General features: G+C 46.4%; 1 protein-coding gene across 1 annotated transcript in view; it reads right to left on the bottom strand.

Annotated features, from left to right (window-relative positions):
• Window positions 1–994: 994 nt before the first annotated feature.
• Window positions 995–24,075, bottom strand: part of COL27A1 (collagen, type XXVII, alpha 1) — a 399,797-nt gene continuing 376,716 nt past the window's right edge. The window contains exons 56-65 of the mRNA XM_015420171.1: window positions 23,764–23,791; window positions 22,123–22,130; window positions 20,747–20,764; window positions 18,841–18,876; window positions 15,793–15,819; window positions 13,907–13,972; window positions 13,592–13,760; window positions 4,808–4,917; window positions 3,229–3,435; window positions 995–1,740 (exon numbers count right to left, since the gene is read on the bottom strand). Coding sequence (XP_015275657.1) covers window positions 1,594–1,740; window positions 3,229–3,435; window positions 4,808–4,917; window positions 13,592–13,760; window positions 13,907–13,972; window positions 15,793–15,819; window positions 18,841–18,876; window positions 20,747–20,764; window positions 22,123–22,130; window positions 23,764–23,791 — 816 coding nt within the window. The 3' untranslated portion in view covers window positions 995–1,593. The remainder of the gene's footprint in view (window positions 1,741–3,228; window positions 3,436–4,807; window positions 4,918–13,591; window positions 13,761–13,906; window positions 13,973–15,792; window positions 15,820–18,840; window positions 18,877–20,746; window positions 20,765–22,122; window positions 22,131–23,763; window positions 23,792–24,075) is intronic.

Below are 24,075 nucleotides of genomic sequence, written 5' to 3' on the forward strand. Positions count from 1 at the left end.
ATTAATATTACATTCCTTATATAGAATAAAACGATTACCATAATATTAATCTCCTCTTTTTTTTCCTTTTTAAACTCCAAATTTACATACAGAGTCTAGATTTCTACAAAACTGAAACAAAAATGGAAGAAGAAGAAAAACTCGCAAGACTGGGTGGTGAAAAATACAACCTCAAACATTCCTTGACAGACAGACCCAAATAAGCGGGTCACCCTTTATTCCTGTTGTTTAAACACAGACGTGGGTGTTCAAAGCCAGGAGCGGCTGTCAAGAAACGAACTGGCATGGACAATATACCCGGAAACATAGAAATCTCGCCAATCTCTTTAAAGAGCAAAAGCCAATGCCAGTCAGCATTTTCTCTCTCTCTCTTGCAGTGTCATGTTTTGGCGGAAAAGTTGCACAAATACAAACACACACACACACACACAGACAACACACACATCTATATATAAAAGCGGAGAAATGTGTTTTTATAAGCTCAATGTTTGCTTTGTAAAAAACATTTCTTTAGGTACACATCATGTTAAAGCACGCACGACAAATGACCGTTACGAAACCTGGATTCCAAAGGAAAATATAAAATCTCATAGGCACGTTAAGTTAAAAGTCAATTTGCAGTTGTTTTGCTGACAGTCACAACACCCCCCCCTCCCCATTTCCCTTGTTTTTGTTTCTATAGAGAACGTGCCCCAAGTTGATGGTTTGGTGGGTCTGTGATGAAGAGACGTCATAGCACCTCTTAGAACCTTAAATAGTTTGTCATATATAAAATAACACCATTTTTTTTCTTAAAAAATAAAAGAGCACCAGGTATTTCACAGTGAGAGGTAGAATCAAATTCATCAAGCCCATCCCCCCCTCTCTTTGTTCTGGTTTTTTTTTTAGCACCAATCCTTCTAACCTCTGTCCTGCATTGGGCTCCCCCCCTTCTCACCCTGGCGAAAAGGGACGTCTTCTCTCCCAAATGGAAGAAGGATCTCACTTGGTTTCATTTTTATTTTTTGCCTTAAATAAAATATATTTTCTCTCTCTCTCTCTTTCTATAATATTGCACATCAAAATGCTTCCTGTTCCAGAACAACAAGCAGCTGAAAACAGTTTGCAAATCCATCTTTCCGAGTCTCCTTCCTAACTCATTCTGCAAAGCCCTGCTGCCTGTTAAGAAGTTCCGCAAAGCCCTGCCTGTTAAGGTCACGGTCCTGGAAAGCCACATTTGGTAACACGAAGACTGAGCAGGCTATTCCGTTTTTTCTCTGAAAGATCTTGTCTAACATTTCTTTGGCTGAGGGGGACAAATAAAAAGTTCGGGTGTAGTTCAGGATGACCAGCCTCCTTTTCAGCTTCCTAAAGCGCCATCGATTGAATCCCGCCTCTCTCATGGCCATTGCTCTTTCCTCCCCACGCTGGAGAACAGGAGTCTCTGGCGGACTGAGGCTTTGTTACGATTTTCATGAGCCTCGTGGTCCGAGCTCCGAAGGCCCAGGCCTCTGCCCTGTAGAGGGGCCGGTGGGGGAATGAGCCCTGCTCAAAGGTGCAGCACCCCCAAAATGAAAGAAGTCAAAAAGTTCGAAGCGCTGCAGAGGCCGCCGTTTAGAGGAAACACACAGGCCCAACTTCGAGGAGATACTGTTTCCCTGGCTCGGATGGCGGAAGGTTGTAGATATTGGTGATCGGTAGCTGGTGGAGGTCTTGCGTCCGGAATATAAAAAGGGTCTGATGCCACTGTCCATCTTGGATCTGAATGCAAACATGAGCAGGAGAGAAAGAGACAGAGAGAATACTTATCATCACATATAAGAAGAGGGAAGAGATTGGATTTATACCCTGCCCTTCACTACCCAAGGGAGTCTCAGAGCGGCTTACAAACTCCTTTCTTTTCCCCTCCCCACAACAGACACCCTGTGAGCAGTGTTCCCTCTAAGCTGAGTTAGTGTGAGCTAGCTCACAGTTTTTTAGCCTCCAGTTCACTCATTTTTGTCTTAGCTCAGGAAGGATGGTTCCAGAGCAAACTAATTTGTGCGGTAGCCAAATCGCTGGCACACAACTTTAATGCCAGTAGCTCACAAAGTAGATGTTTTGCTCACAAGACTCCACAGCTTAGAGGGAGCATTGCCTGTGAGGTAGGTGGGGCTGAGAGAGCTCTGACAGAAACTGCTCTTTTTCAAGAACAGCTGTGCCAGAACTACGGCTTGCCCAAGGTCATCCAGCCAGGTGCAAGTGGAGGAGTGGGGAATCAAACCCGGTTCTCCCAGATTAGAGTCCGCACACTTAACCACTACACCAAATGTATCTCTTTTGTCTTACATACCCAGGGTTCCCAGGGGCTTACCGTCTGCTGACGGGGGCTCCATGCTGCTCGCCAGGAACTTCTGACATGCGCAGGGCACGTGTGCTGCAATGATGTCACCCAGAAGTGACGTCATCGCACCAGGGACGTCATGCAGGGGATGCTCTAGCATTTGGCCAAAAACTCTACAGTCACCAAAAAGTTTTTAGTCAATTGCTAGAGCATCCTCGATGCTATGACCTCACCTCTGGGTAATGTCACTGCACCGGGAATGTTGGGGCCGGCGGATTGGGTCCCCTGAAATCAGGGGAATCCCCACCCCTGTCGGGGGGATGGCAACCCTATACATCCCTGCCCTGACAACCAGTAACGCATCATCCTCTACCCAGCACAAAATTCTCAATGTCTTCCTGTACCATTAATTGAAACAACAGTGCAGTATTTTCAAACGGTCAGAAGGTGGTGCTGTTGCTTTACGGAATCTGCACTGTAGTCGATGGCTGGCGAGCAGACATCCGCAGAAGAGGGGGGGGGGGGGGACCAACTTTTACAGCAAGAGGAAGCCTGTAAACAGAATGACGACGAGTGATTCCGCACTAGACCTTAAATCCCCGTTCAACCCTGTCCCCAAACTTACATTCTACACTACATTCAAGTTCACCCCTGTAATTATCTCGGGGTATTCTTTGTCTCCACATTACACTGAGGTCACCCCAGTTTTGCCCCACACTTGTCCCGGGATAAACGGGTGCTGTTATAACCAGGGATAAATGCAAGGTATTGTGTCGCGAGCTGAACGCTGATAAAACCAGGGATGTGATCCAAGTGCGGAAAGGACCTACCTACTGTAGGAGTAAACCTGCAAAATAATCCAGTCCCGCCAGTGGAAGTAAAGCCTCCCCCGTTCCTTCCCGGCCCTCCAACCCCCTCTGGCCTACCTTGCAATTGTTTGCCACCACCTCTGGTCTCAGCTGCCCTCCCGCTTCAAACATCTGCCCGTTCCAGGCCTTGAACTGCACCCCTTTCTCCGAGGGTTCTTCCTGCCAGACGGGAGTGTTGAGGCAGTGGACGGTGATGTTCTGAACAACCTCAGAACTCAGGAGGTGAAGGAAATTCATTTGCACTCTTCCAATGTCAAAATCCAGCTGGTTTAAGGAGAGATGGAAGTTAAGGGGGGGGAGGACACAGCCCCCAGAGCAGGCAGGGGTCACACACCTGGATCACGCCCACACGGAGTCCTTGCCAGGGCAGCACACCTTCGGCGCGCACAAGGCTTTGAACCATGCCCGGATCCCCCACCACCACCACCCAGACCTCCTCCTGCTGGTGGGGCTTTCAAACTTGTCTTGACGGCCATAAGAAAAACTAAGACGACAAGTAAACACAGAGACCAAAAAGGAAGTTGAAGGCGGCATTCGGGCGCTGTTAAGAAACCACAATGTGGACGTCGGTCAGGTGAAGAGGGGCCAGGCTGCGCGGTGAGAGCATCGTGGCCAAGCAGGGACCAGAGCCTGAGTCACTCAGGTCCTGCTTCGACTTAGATGGCCCAGGCCAGCCTGATCTCACCAGAGTTCGGCAGCCAAGCAGGGTCAGCTCTGGTTAGCCCTTGGGAGAGAAGACCACCCAGGAAGTCCGGGGGCACAACACGGAGGCGGGCGACGGCAAACCACCTCTGGCCGTCTCTTGCCTTGGAACTCCCATGAGGGGTCGGCCAGGGCTTTTTTGGTACAAAAAGTGCAGCAGGAACTCATTAGCATAATAGGCCACACCCAACAGCAGAAACCCATTAGCATATTAGGCCACACCCCATGCCTTCCCTCCGCTTGCCCCCGGGGCTGGGGGGCGCCTGGGCAAGCCGGGCCTTGGACAGGCCGGGGAAGGCACGAGGAGGCATTTCAATGCCTCCCTGATCCTTCCAGGGCTCCCCTGGCCTGCCCGCCCGCCTGCCTCAGAGTCGCCGGGGTGTGTGTCACTTTCCAGGCCTCCCCTCTGTAGCCACCCACGCAGAGGTTTTGGCTGTAGTGGGCGTGGCCAACTCTGAAGCCAGCCGGAACTCCGTTCCTGTGCGTTCCTGCCCCCCCAAAAAGCCCTGGGGGTCGCTAGGAGTTGGCTGAGACTTGATGGCACATGTCCACCACCACTCCCAGGGTCTAGTTCAGCATTCTAACCACTGTCCCCCCCAGGAGCTCTCCCAGTAATGACAGGGCAGCCTTTCACATGCCCTTCCAAGTATTTGATGCACTGCCCCGATGGACTCGTCGCATTGAGGTGGCACCCCCAGCCCGCAGATGAGATGGCTCAAGACTTCACATGAACACACACAAAGCTGCCTTATACTGAACCAGAGCCTTGGTCCATCAACGTCAGTATCGTTTACTCAGACTGGCAGCGGCTGTCCAGGGTCTCAGGCAGAGGTCTTTCCCATCACCTATTGCCAGGTACTTTAATGGGAGATGCCGGGGACCTTCTGCATGCCAAGCAGAGGCTCTACCACTGAGCCATGGCCTCTCAACTTACCTTTGAGGCAGTGATGGGGCTGACACAGGTCTGTCCCCCTTGGGTGAAGTTACAGGTGACTTGAATGCTATCTGAGGAACAGCCAAGATTTGGGTCAATCCAGTACGGGCCTGGAGAAAAGAAGGATCCTGGCATTAGAGGAGGGCATCAACACGGGAGCAGTTCCACTCGTGACATTTTGCCTACAAGACATGCCCCTGTTCTTCACATTGGCATGCATTTGGGTCAAAGCATGTTGGAAATCACAATGTTGAAGGATGTGCAGAAAATCACAAGGTCTAAAGCTCTGCCCCCCCATGCCTCTTGGGCAGGATGACGGGAGAATTTCATAGCTACCAGAAATGGCCTGATGGAGCTGTATTAATAGTATTAAGGCCGAGAACTGTCTTGTGTCAGTTTTGATTATGGCATGTGCTAGTTTGTTGCAATAATCATTTTTAATCGCTTTCTTATGTCTTGTAGATAGTTTCTGAACTTGTCTTATCATTCTCATGGATGCCCCCTTGGAAGCTCAGACTAACAGCTCCAGGGTTTACCTTTCGATCAGTATTTCGGATTGTCAGACTCTTGAACAAACTTGCTCCCAACAACACTCTCTTGGCAGTGATTTGTTTATTGAGAAATGAAGATGTTCCAAGCTAAGACCATTCGTGTCAGAACTGACTCCGTTGGCGCCAGTTCTGAAATTATACATGATTCAAACAAGCCCCCCCATTAACCAGTCCAATCAGTCCATTCATTCAGCCCGCCTAAACCTAGCATGCCCTGCTAGCCCTCCTCCCATCACCTGTAAACCTACAGTTACATCATCTGCAAAAAGCCAGCTATTGGAGACTGGCATTCAAGGTTGTTGGGCATTCTTCCTAGCATCGGGAGGCCCACTTGGAAAGCAGTTGTAAATCAGCATGGCAAAGCAGACTTAGACACTCACACACATTCTCACACAGTCTGCCCCCCCCCTCAAAGTGAAAGAGCAAAGCATCAAAGGCAGTGAAAACCGAGCATGTGAAATCCATGGCAAACGAGGACCCGAGTTTGACACGGATTAGGGATTTGCAGGAGCTGCGGTGGCTCAAGTGGTTAAGACGCTGAACTGCAGGCTGTGGAAGGTCGGTAGTTCAGCAGTTCAAGACCCGGGTGCCGCATGACGGAGTGAGCTCCCGTCTCTAGTTCCAGCTCCTGTCAACCTAGCAGTTCTAAAGCAAGAAATTGCAAGTAGATAAATAGGGACCACTTCAGTGGGAAGGTAACAGCATTCCGTGCGCCTTGGTGTTTAGTCATGCCGGCCACATGACCACGGAAACGTCTTCAGACAGCGTTGGCTCTTCGGTTTTGAAACGGAGATGAGCACCGCAACCCTAGAGTCGGATTCGACTGGCTTTCGAGCAAGGGAACCTTTACCTTTACCTTTTAGGGATTTGCAGAAGCCCCAGAAGGGATTCTGCAGAAAAGCATGTCCCTCGTCCTGACATCAACATCAATATTTTGATTACAGGTCTACTTTGCTCATTTTAGCTCTCTTTCATTGGCTTTATAGTTAGGACTGCATGAAAAGTACTTCTTGTATGCAGGTTATGTCTAAGTTGCAGTGCATCGTGGGCCATGCAGTCTTTCATTGGCTTCATAGTTAAGACTGCATGAAAAGTACTTCTTGTATGCAGCTTATGTCTAAGTTGCAGTTCATCATGGGCCATGCAGTCTTAAGCCTGCATGCAGGCTCCCTGTATCAGTCTGTCTGCCACCTCCCAATCAACCACATAAGCTAAGCTGTTTCTTTTGGCAGGGTCTGCATTGCAGCTGGCCTGCCTGAGAGCAGCTCCACCCACAGCCTTCTTCCTCAACACTGTGGACTACAACAGATAGTCACTCCTTCAAATATCCCCAGAAACCCACATAAAGAAGAAACATGAACATATTTTAAATAATAAAAAACAGGTAAAGTATACCTTGCTACAGCTCAAAATATTTAATCCTAAAAATGAGATTTCCAGAAGGCAAGCTGTGCACAATAGCAATAATATGCGCACCAAATTATGTTAAAGGCAAATTCTTTAAAAAATAAATAAATCAAATTATGCTATAATTTCAAGAGGAAGATATAATGATTTTTGGAGACATGAATGGAGTATTAGATCGAAAGAAGGACAGATCAAGGAACATTTAATGTGGAAAACTACCTAAAAACATAAGAACATAAGAGATGCCAATGTTGGATCAGACCAAAGGCCCATCCAGCCCAACACTCTGTATCACACAGTGGCCAGAAATACCAGTGCCATCAGGAGGTCCACCAGTGGGGCCAGGACATTAGAAGCCCTTCCACTGTTGACCCCCCCCCCAAGCACCAAGAAGACAGAGCATCACTTGCCCCAGAGTCCCTACCTATACCTTGTGGCTAATAGCCACTGATAGACCTCTGCTCCATATGCTTATCTAATTCCCTTTTGAAGCCGTCCATGCTTGTAGCCGCCACCACCTCCTGTGGCAGTGAATTCCATGTGTGAATCACTCTTTGGGTGAAGAAGTACTTCCTTTTATCCGTTCTAACCCAGCCGCTCGGCAATTTCATGGAGTGCCCACGAGTTCTCGTATTGTGAGAAAGGGAGAAAAGTACTTCTTTCTCTACCTGCTCTTTCCCATGCATAATCTTATAAACCTCAATCATGTCACCCCTCAGTCGTCTTTTCTCCAAGCTAAAGAGCCCTAAGCGCTTTAACCTTTCCTCATAGGGAAAGTGTTCCAACCCTTTTATCATTCGAGTTGCCCTTTTCTGCACTTTTCCCAAAGCTATAATATCCTTTTTAAGATGTGGTGACCAGAACTGCACACAGTATTCCAAATGAGGTCTCACCATTGATTTATATAGGGGCATTATGATATTGGCTGATCTGTTTTCAATACCCTTCCTAATAATCCCCAGCATAGCATTGGCCTTCTTTATTGCAGTCACACACTGTCTCGACATTTTCAGTGAGTTATCTACTACGACTCCAAGATCTCTCTCTTGATCAGTCTCTGCCACTTCAGACCCCATCAATGTGTATTTATATTTAGGATTTTTGGCTCCAGTGTGCATCACCTTGCACTTGGCCACACTGAACCCCATTTGCCATGTTGACGCCCACTTGCCCATCCTTGACAGATCCCTTTGGAGTGCCTCACAATCCTCACTGGTTTTCACCACCCTGAACAACTTCGTATCATCCGCAAATTTAGCTACTTCACTGCTTACTCCCATCTCCAAATCATTAATGAACAAGTTAAAAAGCAGTGGACCAAGTACTGATCCCTGTGGTACCCCACTGCTTACCCCCCTCCACTGGGAGAACTGCCCATTTATACTCACTCTCTGTTTTCTATTAATTAGCCAGTTTTTTATCCATAAAAGGACTTGTCCTTCTATCCCATGATTTTTGAGCTTACTTAGGAGCCTTTGATGAGGAACTTTATCAAAAGCTTTCTGGAAGTCAAGGTAAACAATATCTATTGGATCCCCCTTGTCCACATGTTTGTTCACATATTTCAATATTTAGAAATGCTGAAACTAGAAAATGCTTGGAGGATCATGCTTCCAAAGGGTAGAGACTTCACCTTCTTTTCAGATAGGCATCAAACGTACTCAAGAATAGACATGTGTTGGATATCAAAAAGTTTGATGATAAATTTAGACAAAATATAGATTCGGCCGATGATATTTGCAGATCACAATCCCACAGAAGCAGTCTGTCAATGGAATAGAAAATTAAGAGGAAGAGGGAGATTGAATGATGCTCTTGTATTGCAAGAAGATGTAGTAAGGAAGTGCAAAAAAAGACCTGGAAGAATGCTTCAAAATAAATAATACAGAAGGAATGTCCTAGGCTACAATTTGGAAAGCAAGTAAGGCCTTTATCAGAGTAATTTTACTAGCTGCTACTTGCCAAAAAGAAACAGGAAAAATCAGAACTAAGATAATAGTAGAAAAAATCCAGAGGCTGGAACAAGAGCATAAAAATAACCTTAATAAAGATATGTTAGCAGAGATCAGACAACAAAGAAAGCATTTAAACATGTTAGAAATGGGAAAGGTACAGGGAAAAATTAAGATTTCTAAAACAAAACAAAAAAGCGAATAAACCTGGCAGATAGCATATTGTCTCAGGAAGGAGAAAGAAAAAAAGAATAATAACAGGTGTAAAGGAAGATCAAATTACTCATGTAGAAAAAGAAATACAAAAACAATGTATCAATGTTCTTTGAGGACTATATAGGAAGTCTGTTCCAGATGAAGGATTAACAAAATATCTAAAAGACCATTCCAATCACAAAGTTCATACCAGAAGGTAGAAAATTTTTGAATCAAACAATAACAATTCAAGACATTTCCCAGGCAATAAAGAATATGAAAAAGGATAAGGCACCAGGCCTGGAAGGGTTAACAGCAATGTATTACAAACACATTGAAAAAGTTTTAATGATACTGTTACAGAAAGTTACGAATGAGATAAAAGAAGGAAAAACAATACCTCCAATGTGGAAAAAGGCGTACATAACCTTAATATATTAAGAAGGCAGTGATGCAACACTACCACAGTCATATAGACCTTTCTCTCTGCTGAATGTAGATTATAAAATCTTTGCTACAATAATGGAAGAAATAATAGGAGAACGTATACCAGACTTAATACACAATGACCGAATGAACAAGAAGAGTTCGTTTTTATATCCCGCTTTTCACTACTTGAAGGAGTCTCAGAGCAGCTTACCACAGCCTTCCTTTCCTTTCCCCACAACAGACACCCTGTGAGGTAGGTGGGGCTAAGAGAGTTCTGAGGAGAGAACTGTGACTGACCCAGGGTCACCCAGCTGGCTTCATGTGGAGGAGTGGGGAAATGTTGTGTCTGTTGTGGGGAGGAGAAGGGAAAGGAGTTTGTAAGTCGCTCTGAGACTCCAAGTGAAGGGCTGGGCTTAAATCCAATCTCCTCCTCCTCCTTTTCCTCTTCAAACCCGGTTCTCCGGATTAGAGCCCGCCACTCTTAACCACTACACCAAACTGGCTATCTACTTATGAAAAACTTATGATTTATAATAGATGCAATTGAATTTGTGAACAAGAATAAAAAGAAAGCAGCTTTTCTATTTTTGGATGCAGAGAAAGTGTTCAATATTTAAATATGGCCTTTCTTATTGAATGTACCTCAGAATATGGGCTATGGCCCTGGATGTCAGAACTGGATGCAAAATATATATACAAATCAGCAAGCAAAGATTTTAATAAATGGGAAACTGACAGAAGCAATTACAACTGAAAAGGGCATATGCCAGGAATGTCCATTGTCACCTTTATAACATTTATTCTTCCAATGGAGATTCTGGCTATAAAGATCAGACAAGATAGCAGGATTAAGAGAATAAAAATGGATGATGTAGAGTTCAAGAGGAAAAGCTATGCAGATGATGTGGCTTTGAGAGTGTTAAATCCCCCAAAATCATTACAGTATGTAATGGAACATACTGAAGAATTCGGATCCGTTTCAGGCTACAAAATCAACAGAAAGAAGACTAAAGTAATAATGAAATTCTTAATGCAACAAGAAGAGGATATTATAAAGAGTACAGAGTGTACAGTAGCCACCAATCCCATTAAATATTTGGAAATAATTGGGCAAAATGGTAATCTCTTCAAAAATAACTACCAGGAAACTTGGAAACTGATACAAGCAGACTTATCTAGATGGGGAAAAAATTAAATTTCCTGGCTGGGAATTTTTTGCCCTGCAATTAAAACGAATGTACTGCCAAAACTAAACTTTTTGTTTCAAATCTTACCCATACATATAGAAGAAATAACACTGAACGAATTGCAGAGACAGATAAATTTATTTGGAATGGCAAGAAACCAAGAGTAAGTTTTAAAGTATTACAAGATGAGAAAAAGAGAAGGATTAGCAGTTCCAAACATAAAATTATACTACCAAGTGGCAGGTTTGGTTTGGATTGCTGACTGGATTAAAGACCCAAGACAAAGAATAGTAAAACTTGAATCAGCAGATCTAGATGAAGGCATAGATAATTATTTATGGATTAAGAAATCAAATAAAATGATTATAACACAAGAAAGAGGCCATATAGTCAAGGAAAAAACCCTTTTCACGACGGGACATGGGCGGGCACTGGATGCCACCGGAAACGTGATCAGACGCCCACCCTTGCCCCGCGGTTTCCGGAAACTAGTACCTCGGAGGCAGTGTTCCCTCTAAGCTGAGTTAGTGTGAGCTAGCTCACAGGTTTTTAGCCTCTGGCTCACACATTTCTGTCTTAACTCAGGAAGGATGACTCCAGAGCAGACTAATTTATGGAGTAGCCAAATCGTTTGCTCATAGCTTTAATGCCAGTAGCTCACAAAGTAGAATTTTTGCTCACAAGACTCCACAGCTTAGAGGGAACATTGCTCGGAGGTACTACTTAGGTGGGAAGCCTCGGGTGAGCCACGGAAGCTCTAAGCTTCCCAGATGTGGCGCTGTGATCGCGCCCGGAAAATCCACCTAACTTCCGTCTCTATAGCGTGGCTAATGCTCCGTGTGACCGCAGCCCCAGTCAGGCAGACTATAAAGAAAAAGGCCATATATATTCAGGGACAGAATATTGAGAATATGGTCACACACCGGAATCTACTGAGTCCTCCAAATTTTCCGCTTATGTCACCAACAGAGGTCTACCTACCACGATAAGAATATCAGAAACAAAAATGACTTTCCAACGGTACCATGTTAAATTCTCATGTGAAAATCAAGTCATGGCAGGACATTAGGGATGAAGGAATAATCATTCAATGGTTGTTGTATCTTCAATCAATTTCAAGACTAAAAATGATCATAAACACTGAAGGTGGAGCCCTAAGAGACATGACTGTGTTCAAACAGCTGATCACAAAACAAAAAGAAAATTTATGATGGATTTATATGCTACTACTTTTTAAAAATTAAAAAAAGATGGATTTATATCCTGCCAACCTAGCAGTTCGAAAGCAAGAAATTGCAAGTAGATAAATAGGTACCACTTCGGTGGGAAGGTAACAGCATTCCGTGCACCTTGGTGTTTAGTCATGCCGGCCACATGACCACGGAAACATCTTCGGACAGCGCTGGCTCTTCGACTTTAGAACGGAGATGAGCACCGCAACCCTAGAGTCGGATTCGACTGGCTTTTGAGCAAGGGAACCTTTACCTTTACCTTTTACTCCAGCTAGAGACAGAAGAACAAGTATGATCAAATCCATTATCTTGCCTGGGTATTACCCAGGATGTGATGGAAACAATGAGTAGTCAAGAACTGACCCAGCTCACCAGAAGACGTCTTAGGGACTTCGATTATGAGAGCCCACTGATCAGAGCACGCAGAGTGTGTTCATCCTTCCCAGTTGGCATTCTCCCTCCAACAAAAATCCCAAATTATGCCAAATTATCTATCTGAGGTAACTATTCCAGAGTATAGGGCTTTTATGCCCTACTGTCAGCAGTGACACTAAGAAGATTCCATATTCAGACAGACTCTGCAATAGTGGCAGCAACAAAACTGACCCTGTAGATCACATCTTCTTCAATTGTCCTAAATTCTCAGAACTAAGAGCTGGACTGATTTCCCCATTATTTAATCAAAACCCTCTTTCCTAGTGAAATCATCATGGCTACTCAGTGACAAAGATAAACTACTCTGTATTGGGCAAAAAATTTTGGCAGCTGTTGTTAAGTTACGTGAGAATTAACTTTTAGGTTCTCCTCCCACGGGATGAGGGTTTGCTGTTTATGACTTAGGTTGTAAAAACAGTAAGAAGTAAAGTAAAATATGATCCAATGGACGTAGAATCCTAAAGAACAGATATCCATGCATCAATGGGAAGGGCTATGGGGAAAAGATATCAAGTTTATAGCCAGGCATTATAGGCATTAAGAGAAAACTGGTGCAAAATGTTTTTCAGATAGCACATAACTCCAAAGGATATAGAGAAAGTGAACAAAAACTACAAAGGAAAATGTTGGAAACGTAAAGACAGAGACAGAACCTTCTTTCATATGTGGTGGACGTGTAAAAAAGCAAAAAGATACCGGAAGGATATTCATGGAGAAATGCAAAATATATTAAAGTTTAAATTCCCCATGGAAGCTAAGACTACGTCATTAGGTATATTGCCTAACAATGTGCCAAAAATTCTGGAAGAGATATTCAGATATATCATGACAGTGGCTGGGAATATTTATGCAGCAAAATAGAAATCGGACCTCTGCTCACACTTAGAAGAATGTAAAAATAAACTTGCCAAGTATGCAGTGATGGTGAAATTAACAACTTATTTGAGAAACAGATCAGTTGCGAACTTTGAGATGGAGTGTGTTTTATGTAAGCAGGGGACAAATTTAGAATGAGAAGTCGTTTTAAAAATCTGATATAAATGCATTGCAGTAAAGAAGCAGAATGAGAATTAGTTTTAAATGTATAAAGCTGAATATAATTATATCCCAACAGAAGTTACTTTCACTGTATTACACAGACAGTGTTTTAAAATTCTTTTGTGTAATGAAGGGGGTGTTGGGGAGAAATATATTTTACTTTCTATTTTCTATTTAATGATGGTTATTTGTGAAACAGATTAGCTATTAAATCAAGAACTCCCTTGAACTTAATCAGCACTGTGTATCAACATAAGGAGAAAGGGGACTATATTCAGGCGTCTTCACTACAGAGGGCCTTCCCCCATGATGCACTGAGGCAGACAACGTTCTCGGGACCAGTTTTTTTCCTGCCTACCGTCTTGCATCTTCTGTTCACAGTTCATGAGGTCTCGACAGATGCGGGCAGGGTTGTCCTTTGTTCCAAGGGGTCTCTTGATGCTCTGGATGAGGGTGCTGAGGTAGTGCAGAGTCTTAAAGATCTCCCCTCCTTGGTCCAGCACTGGAAGATCTGGATATTGATAGCCCTGCCCAAACAGAAACAGGGTGAGGGGAGCACATGCAAGTCACAGCTATTCCGACCCACAGGTTCTAGTTACTTTGGTGGCATCTGCATAGGAAAAACTCCCCAGCAAGACTTTAGCATGGGATCTACAAGCTGCCCAGCACGTACCTCCATCTTGAACGCAGTGCCGGTGTTCATCGTTGCTTGGAAAGCTGCACCAAAGCTATCTTGTTGCTGGTTCAGGAGAGGGGAGAAAAATGTTAACTTGAATGGAGACAGGTGAACTGGATAGAACTCTGCACATGGGCAGAGCTACATGCTATGTGTTGCTCAGTGTTGCTTTTCCTTACGGACATTCTTGCATTGGGAGAAGTACCAGGGTGGGGGGAGGGGGAGGAAATTCGATCTTTTGAACCCTTCCCTCTTCAAATTTACCTTCTCCCCTTTTGACCCCACAAGATAAGATACAGGAGTCTGTATTTTACCTCTTGGGGAGAACAGTAGCTGGGGGGAGTTTGGGGAGAGGAAAGGGTGAAATCCTCCCCATTTCCCGCTGCTGCCCCTCCTCTCAACTGGAAGCTATCTGAAGCCGCTGAACCCACTAAGAGATACCTCCCCGGGGAAAACCATCTTGGAAAGTATGCGACAGCCAATGTAGGATAGTGGTCAAGAGCACAGGACGAGTAGGGCTGGGGAGATCCAGAGCCAAACCCCACAGCCACGGCGTTCCCTGACTCTGGACCAGCCACGCTCCCAGCCTAGCCGACGTCACAGGCCAGCCGTGATGATAAAAGGATGGAGGGCAAGAGCCGTAAGCTGGCGTAAGGCCCTCAGGAGGTGGGTGGGATGAAAATACAATGCAACGTGCAGCCGTATTTTGAAAGAGGGCATCTTAGGAGATATCGTCCAAGAGGGACCACTGATCTGATTCCATGTGAGGCAGCTCTTTGTAACCCAGGAGGAGAACTTGTGCGCTGTATGCCAAGGGGCCCAGGTTCAATCTGCGGAGTCTCCAGTTAAACCATCTCGGGAACAGCCCCATAGCCAGGAAAGTTTCTGGTGGGGGGATTTGGGATGTGTGTGTGTGTCGTGCCCTCCCCAACATGGTGACATCACTAGTGACATCATCACGAGTGACGCCCCTCTCTGAGAGCCAACTTGCTGGCTGGTGCCGGGGCTTGCCAGGGACTCACTAGCTGGCTGGAGCTCCCCTCAACTGATAGGGAGCATCGCCCCTAAAGTCCCACCGCTGGCTATGGCCCTTCTGGCTATGGCCCTTCTCTCTAGTTTGGTTTGGCGAATCAGGCAGCAGACAAAACTGCACTTGATGGACCAGTGGTCTGGCTCGGGTCCCATTTAAAATTAAATAAGAGTCCAGTAACCCTTGATGTATGCCAAGTAGTAGAAGAAGAAGAAGAGACTGGATTTATACCCTGCCCTTCACTACCCAAAGGAGTCTCAGAGCGGCTTACAAACTCCTTTCCTTTCCCCTCCCCACAACAGGCACCCTGTGAGGTAAGTGGGGCTGAGAGAGCTCTGGCAGAAACTGCCCTTTTTCAAGAACAGCTCTTATCAGATCTACGGCTTGCCCAAGGTCATCCAGCAGCTGCAAGTGGAGGAGGGGGCAAACCCGATTCTCCTAGATAAGAGTCCGCGCACTTAACCACGACACCAAACTGGCTCTCCCCCAAGTAGCCTCCCCCAAGGCCAGGATGGTACCCTGGGCTAGGGGTTCAGTGTCTGGAGCTTCCAGATTTTTTTAAAAGTCTCTTACCAGGTGTGGGAAACATTTAAGTATTCCCCATGCCTGAAGGCTATTTCAGATGAGCAAACAGTTCAGGGGAAAGCACGAACAAACCACCCTCTCCCCTCATGCCATGGTCCCAATCTGAATTAGGCCCCCGTAAGTGTGGCAAGAGACTTTCACAAACCATCAGGAGCTCCCCAAATGGAACACCCAGCAGAGCATCTAGTTTGGTTCTACAGACTACTACATATTAGTTTTTAGCAGTGCTCGACAACATACAAATAGAATACAATCCCGGACAACTTACAAATGTAGCTGGGATTCCAGGCAGACCCTACAAAAAAAAAAAGACAGAAGAAAATGTATTTATACCCCCCCAAAAAAGCTGTTCCTTGGGCTACAGCTATTCTTCTGAGTCAAGATATTCCAAATATTCATTATAGTGGCCAACAGAACTATATAGTCTGCTTTTATAGTTGGCACACTGTGCAGACACCCCCACCCCAAATGCTGCCCCCACCCCAAATGCAGCACTCAGATACTGAAATCAGAACCCATTCTGTACATCTATGTGTATACTGTATGTAGAAAAACCATTGAGGTCACAGATAAGAACGGTACAAATACACACAGATAACAGAGACAAAGCTACAAAACCAACATGTCTCCCTTTCCACCTTTCCTTCCGGAAATTATACCCTTTTTGCCATTTACCTTCTCTAAGCTTCTCCATTCCCCATTTGGGGCTGACTTACCTTGTTGACTCCCAGCTCTTCCCCAGTGCAGGCTGATTAATGGCGTCCTCCTTTCTACCTGTAGTTCCATTCCCATCTATCCCACCGTGCCTTCTTGGCCCAGTTTGAGCAACCCGTCAACTATCTCCTCTCTCTGAGATGGTTCGCTCTGAGCTAGCCAAGTGCAAGGAGCACAATTTGGAGTAAAAAGTAAGTTTTACAGCATTCTTATCTGAAGGAATACCAGCACACATCAGGACTATGCAAAATGGAATGGTTTTGGTTGGCTTCTTTCTTGCTTTAAAGTGGTTTCTCATTTTCTACTTCGCCTTCATTAGGACAATGGCGTTATTTGCTGGTTAAATGCTTGTCTCCCTTCTATCTTTCCTTTATCTCAGATTTATTGCTTCAAGCTGAGAGTCCTCTATACAACACACTGCCCCCTTTACCCCTGGGCTCGTGTTAAGTGTCCTTCATGCACAGGGGGACTCTTTTTGCATGACAAGCCTATCACAGGGACTGATTTGGGTAACACCATGGTAACAAGTTGCCGGTAGCCTGGTGGCTGCTGCCGGGTCTGGCTAAGTTGCAGAGTAGCAAGCTGCTTGGTGGCTGCTAAGCCACTGCCAGGTTCAGCCGATCTACGCAAGTTGCACGGTAGCAGGTTGCCCGGGAGAGTCATGCAGTGGCTGCCACCGGTCTTGGCCAAGTTCTGTGGGAGCAGGTTGCCTGGATGATGGGGGGCTGCTTCTGGGCCTGGGTGAGTTGGATGGTAACCAAGGGCCTGGGCAAGGTGCACAAGCTGTACAATAGCAAGTTGTCCAGGGGTCAGCACTGGGCCTGGACTCAAGGGTAGTGGCAGGGTAGGTGGCAGTGCCTTTCCAGGGGTGTTTTGGCGTCCAAATCCCTCTCTGCCCCCCCTTGACTGACGAAAACCAAGGTCTCAAAGGGTGAGCAATACTGTCGTGGCTGCCTGGGAATCCCCTCCAATGGCCACCGAGATCTCAGTGGACATTCATTTCTTCAAGCTACACAACGGCTTCAATTATTTTGAGTTTTTTTAACCCTCCCGTTTGTTACTGTTTGTCGTCCTTTAGCTTTCAGATATTTCTGCAAACCCCGGGCTTCCCTTAGGTTTGTGGACACCCCCCCATACGTCCCAGGCTCCATTGTGCGGCTTTTTGATCCACTTTACAGTCCAGTTTAAAATTCGATATAATGATATAATAAGAAACATAGGAGGGAACATCCCCAACTCCTGTCACTGCTTCTGCATGCTGCTCCTGCAGCCGCTTTCCACTCTCCTTTCCTTCCCTTTACTCGCGCCTCCCTTCCCAGCTGTTTCTACCTCTTCCATCCTATTATTCCCCTCTCCTCCTTCCCTTCACTCGCGCCTCCCTTCCCAGCCGTTTCTACCATCCTATTATTCCTCTCTCCTCCTTCCCTTCCCTTCACTCGTGCCTCCCTTCCCAGCCATTTCTACCTCTTCCATCCTACTATTCCTGTCCCAGTCCCTAACCTCCTCCACTTCTGTCTTCTCCGGTTAATGGAAATCCTGAGTAAACATGGCATCGCTTTAACGTTCAGTGGACCGGTCGGCATGCTCAACAGAGCAGTAAGGCTGGCGGAGCATTGCCGAACAGATGCTGCCATCAAGTCTGCAATGCATTCTGCACACTTTTTGCTTATATGAAAGCCCCAGGAATTTCAGCACAGCCCACATGAGGGAGGATGGTGTCAGCTAGACAGTGCCTGGCTCTTGCATCCCGGAAGCATTGGCATGCAGGCATGACTTGCAAGTTAAACATATCCAGAGAACCACAGATGACTGGACACAAGGCTGCCCCTTCTCAGCAATCCCAGGTCCTGCATGGAATCAACAGCATCGCTGCTAAGATTGGGTTTTCCCCACCCCATCCAAAAAAAGTGACAAGGGAGAGGGCAGCGGTGGTGATATGAATCCCCCAGTGTTCCCTCTAAGCTGAGTTAGTGTGAGCCAGCTCACAGTTTTTAGCCTCCAGCTCACACATTTTTGTATTTGCTCAGGAAGGACGGCACCAGAGCAAACTAATTTATGCAGTTGCCAAATCGCTCACTCACAACTTTAACACCAGTAGCTCACAAAGGAGAAGCTTTGCCCACAAGACTCCACAGCTGAGAGGGAACATTGATCCCCACCAGTAGAAAGTCTTAGAATCCGTTGCACTCTAGCTAAATTACAACCTTCTATTCATCAGAGGAGTTGGTTTTGTCTCCTAAACTTACTGACAGATTTGCATAAAGAGAAACATCCCCAAACAGCATACATAGAGGGCTAGTCCTCAGGGAGACCGGCAACCTGTGCTCAGACTGCAGAAAGGGGATCATGTGACTGAATAACTCTCCATGTGAAACTGTCACGTCACAAATTAATACATTTCTCCCCCCCCCCAAAAAGCAACTTAGGTGAGGCAAGCTAGTGTTCCTGGGGGAGCCGTGCACCCAACTGACCCCATTCTGGCTCTCCAGAAGACCCCGCCTGGCAATGCAAAGTGGTATGCCCCAGACACAAGTTAACTGCCTCCAACCATGAGGACAAAAACACCCACCCGTCCTTCAAATGTTTTTTTTTAAATACATACCGGAGGCCCAGGGGGTCCTCGAGGACCGGGGGGACCCTAGGAAGACAAGAATCGGAGAGGTTATCTCAGAGGGCCCCCCCCCTGAATTATTCCGCCAAGTCCAAACATCCAGAGCAGGCACAGAAGCACTACTGGTCACGTTCCCAGGCACTTTTAGAAGCACTGGGAGGGCTCCCGGTTGGGCTGGCTTTCGGTGTGGCAGGGCTTCAGCAAATTCAGACATCACACTAGCCCACCGTTTGGCTTCCCCGCCTGTGTTTTGCCATAATGTCTGGATTCAACCAGGGGATATAAACGCAGTCAGTGAGGAGTGTGTCACAGCCTTCCTCTAAGAGGGTGAGGCAGGTGAAATGTTTAATTCTATCAAGTGCAGCCCACCCTTAAGAGGCTCAGGCAGTCCAGAATGGGACCGAGGAGAGGGGAGGCAACACAACAGAATCGGGGGGTGGGTGGGATGGGGGAGGCTATTCCTCCGTGTCCACCTAGGCCCAATCTGCATCTAGCCTTCGCTCCGTTGTTTCACCAAACCCACACTGGAACAGAACAAGATGCAGCTCAAAACCACATTCAGATACCCGGGGGCCAAAGCCGTACTGACTGCAGAGTCACCCCTGAACGGCCATAAAACGGCCATAAATCTATGCAGACAGTCCCATAAAACCGAGAGATCGAACGGAGTGGAAGCGGCATGCAGTCTGGACGCTGCCAGAAAATCCGACAATCAAAGGAAGCGAAAGTGGCATGCAATGCAGAGGGGAATTTCTGTTCCAATGTGGGTTTGGTAAAACAGCGGAACAAATGCTAGATGGAGATTGGGCCCTAGATCAAAGAGCACAGCTGAGTTCAAACTCCCTCACAACTGTGGTTTAAGTGTGTTGGAGGGGGGGTGTCACCCCAACTGCAAGAATAAAGGCATCATAAGTTTTGCATATTATCTACAAAATTCATGCATCTGCAACATTTATTCATGCAGGTAAGCATACTTATGAATTATATGAACATATATACAAAAATATTAGTAAAGGTAAAGGTTTCCCTTGCTTGAAAGCCAGTCGAATCCGACTCTACGGTTGCGGTGCTCATCTCCGTTTCAAAGCTGAAGAGCCAGCGCTGTCAGAAGACGTTTCCGTGGTCATGTGGCCGGCATGACTAAACACCAAGGTGCACGGAACGCTGTTACCTTCCCACCGAAGTGGTACCTATTTATCTACTTGCAATTTCTTGCTTTCGAACTGCTAGGTTGGCAGGAGCTGGGGCCAGAGACGGGAGCTCACTCCGTCAAGCGGCACTCAGGTCTCGAACTGTTGAACTACTGACCTTCCACAGCCTGCAGTTCAGCGTCTTAACCACTTGAGCCACCGCAGCTTCACAAAAATACCAAAACTATATCAGCCACAAAGAGAGACCAAAACATTGAGGAAGGGGGTATCTGCTTCACAGTGCTCAAAATAACACAAATAGCATGTGAGAGTTCGGAGCACAGGGAGGAACAATCTGATTGACGGGAAGCTGGTCTAATGACCACTTTCAAGTAATCCCCTTGGTTGGGAGCCCCGGCTCTTTCCATTCATCCTGAGCCAGGCCTCTGCCGGCTGTTGATATGATCTTGGCTCGACTCTAATTCTGCCATTGTTCTGTTTCATTGAGTTCATTCTTCGCTGAGCTTGCCCTTGTTCTTTGTTTGGTGGGCTTTTTACATCCCCTGGTATCTGTCCAATGTGTGTTCTTACACTGCCGCTTGGCACCAATACCTTTTGCTGGGGCTTAAAAAAACCCCACACAAACGTATGTATGTCAACAGCCCATTTCTCTGCTCCTTCTAGCTTTCCAAGGGTTTGGTTTTGCTTCAGCAAAGCTTCTGGATGGAAGCCACAATTTATGTTAGCAAAGGGTCTGACAGCCTCACCTTTGGACCTTGCAATCCCTGGAAGAAAGAAGAAAATGAAAAGGGGTCATTCACTGAGACCACTTGGTGGTTTTCTAGATGTACTTGCAAATGACAAAAATGACAACATTGAAATGAGACCACTTACCAAAGCCATTCAGTTGGCCTTGAGATTTATAAGAATTTGCTAAGGTTTACTTCTCCGGTCACCATATTTCTGATACTGATCGTAACATACAAACATATGTATACGTGTACATTGTGGTGTATGACAGTGTTGCATCGAGCCGGCATTGTGCAATGAAGAAAGTGTTGGAATTACAGAGAGCAAGAATCCCTTGCTCAAAAGCCAGTCGAATCCAACTCTAGGGATGTGGTGCTCATCTCCGTTTCCAAGCCGAAGAGCCAGTGCTGTCCAGAGACATTTCCGTGGTCATGTGGCTGGCATGACTAAACGCCAAGGCGCACGGAACGCTGTTACCTTCCCACCGAAGCAGTACCTATTTATCTACTTGCAATTTCTTGCTTTCGAACTGCTAGGTTGGCAGGAGTTGGGGCCAGAGACGGGAGCTCACTCCATCATGCGGCACTCGGGTCTCGAACTGTCAAACTACCAACCTTCCGGTCTGCAGTTCAGCGTCTTAACCACTTGAGCCACCGCAGTCCCTCCTTTACCTTACTTCTCCAGTCACCAAATTTCTGATACTGATCGTAACATACAAACATATGTATATGTGTACATTGTGGTGTATGACAGTGTTGCATCGAGCCAGCATTGCGCAATGAAGAAAGTGCTGGAATTACAGAGAGGAGACCTAATCCTCACTCAGTCATGACGCTCACTGTGTGTCCTTGAGGTGCCACAAAATGAGGGGAACCTCATATATAACTTGCCTTGAGCTCTCCGGAGGAAAAGTTAAACACACAAATAGTCTGTTTCCAGCCTGTATTTTAGACCCTCTCTCTATAGAACTGTACCTACTATGAATAATCCATTTCCTGATGACAAGCCCTTAGTGGCTCAAAACATGCTGGTCTTGCTTTATCTATGAATATTGCCACCTCTGTTCCTTCAGGATGCTTTATCCTTGCAAAATATGGACATCTGAGACATTTGTAACCCAGCCCCCCAGATTCCTCAGACAAGGATCTGCGACCCTGGATTTATCACAGAGATCAGAGGGGTGTGTGTGTCTCTGCAGGGGAAGATGAATTATCAGACCCTGAGTCTGGGAGAGACGACTCAGAGCTTCCGAGCGCCACAGAGCCTGCTTTTCCTTGTATAACGTCCCAGGTGCCAATCCCTGGCACGCCAAGCAGCAAGTCCAGGAGTGAGTTCTGCCTGAGGCCTTGCAGAGTGCCATTGCTCATTAGAGGAAACACTGCCAGCTCAATACAAGGCATCCTATGTCCACCCCCACTTAAATCCCCTGAAGATTTATTTGAAGGGCAGCGCTCCGGCTGAAGGGCGTCAGGCTTCACGTAGGGATGGATATAAAGGTTCTCTTGAGCTTGGGACTTGGCTGGATCAACCCCTGCAGTGTCTCTGGGAGCTCTCCCAGGTCCTGAGGGACCTGAGCCTGACTGAGTCAGTCCACAGCCAGTTCCCTGTTCAGTGCTCCGGGTTGCTCTTTGCTCCAGAGCACTTCCCCAGCTCGGCCTGGAACAGGACGGCAATCATGCTAAAACTACCAACTTGCCAAATGCAATATTTACACATATATCCACACGCTCTAAAACCTCTGCAAATCCAACAGCATCCATGACTGGAAACTGCCAGGAAAGCACATTTAATTAGTGGAATAATAAATCTTTGTAAGTTTGAACCAACACTCAACGCCACTCTCATCCAAATTCCTCTTAGCTTCAGTGACATAGGCAAGTCCTAGATTCAGGTGGGTAGCTGCACGGGTCTGAAGTCACAGAACAAAGTTTGAGTCCAGCGGCACCTTGAAGACCAACAAAGTTTAAACTCTGCTGGTCTTAAAGGTGCCGCTGGACCCAAACTTTGTTCCGTAGGTAAATCCTAGCAGGTAGGACTTTGACCAGCAGTCTTCAAAGCTGATGTTCAACAATCCAGGGCAATGTTCCCTCTAAGCTGTGGAGTCTTGTGAGCAAAAATTCTACTTTGTGAGCCGCTGGCATTAAAGTTGTGAGCGAGGCATTTGGGTACTGCATAAACCAGTTTGCTCTGGAGCCATCCTCCCTGAGCGAAGACAAAAATGTGTGAGCTGGAGGCTAAAGAACTGTGAGCTAGCTCACACTAACTCAGCTTATTTATTTATATTTATTTAATTTTTAATTTTTGACTTATATACTGCTTTGGCCCCGAGGGGTCTCTTAGAGGAAACACTGATCCAGGGGTAATCTCTATGAGGAAAAGCCACAATATGCTACCACATTTTTATCCCCCTTCCAGGGGGCATGAATGTTCTCCCCTCGTCCATTTTTTTCTCTTCACAACCACCCTTTCAAGAAGGCTAGGTGGAGAGAGGGCCACGAACCCTAAGTCACCCAAGAAAGCTTCAGGGTTGGGTGCGTCTTCAAACCCAAGTCTCCTGGCTCCTATTTCAACACTCTAACCGCTACCCCACACGGGTAGGGTGTGGGAGAGCACATCTATGCCCATTCAGTTTCTGACTGGTTACAGCATGAGTCTGTGAAGTTAATGCATGGCACAGCCATTAACGCATGGCACAGGTGAGCCAGTCCCTGGAGCGCAGTGCTAGAACATCTGCACAAGGCCCGAAGCTCATTCTCTGGTTACGTCTTAGGTAACAAGCCGGAAAAGGCCTCGAGTCCTTGGAGAACCCCGGCCAGTCCAAACAGGTAGTACACAAGACTTGAGCAGCTGGCGGTCTGCCTCGGTAGAAGAGAGATGACTTCATATGTTTCTGAACACCTTAGCTGGACGTCCCACACTTTACTTTCATTGGTCACTTGCCAACTGTCATGAGATGAGACATCACGTGGTCTACTTACACCCATGTGTGAATCAGCCCCCCCCCCCAAAAAAGCGAAGGGCCACTCCATTTCACCACGGCTGCCTTTGTCTCCTTTGGGGCCCTGTGTGATTTAAACACAAAACAAAACACACACACATACGTAGATTTACTATTATTGTACTCCAGATCTCGCGATCACAGGGAGGTGGAGGGAGGGGCCAGGGGCATTCAGGCCGGCTCTCCCTCTTTGTGTGTTGACTGCACACAAGGACATTACAAGGGAGTTGTTACCAGCTAAATATCAGGAGGAACTTCCTAACTGTAAGAGTGGTTAAGCAGTGGAACAGACTGCCTCAGGAGGTGGTGGGATGCTCCTCCACTGGACGTTTTCAAGCGGAGGCTGGA

Source organism: Gekko japonicus, unplaced genomic scaffold (genome assembly GCF_001447785.1).
Source record: "Gekko japonicus isolate JY-2015 unplaced genomic scaffold, Gekko_japonicus_V1.1 scaffold102, whole genome shotgun sequence".
Lineage (NCBI taxonomy): Eukaryota > Metazoa > Chordata > Lepidosauria > Squamata > Gekkonidae > Gekko > Gekko japonicus.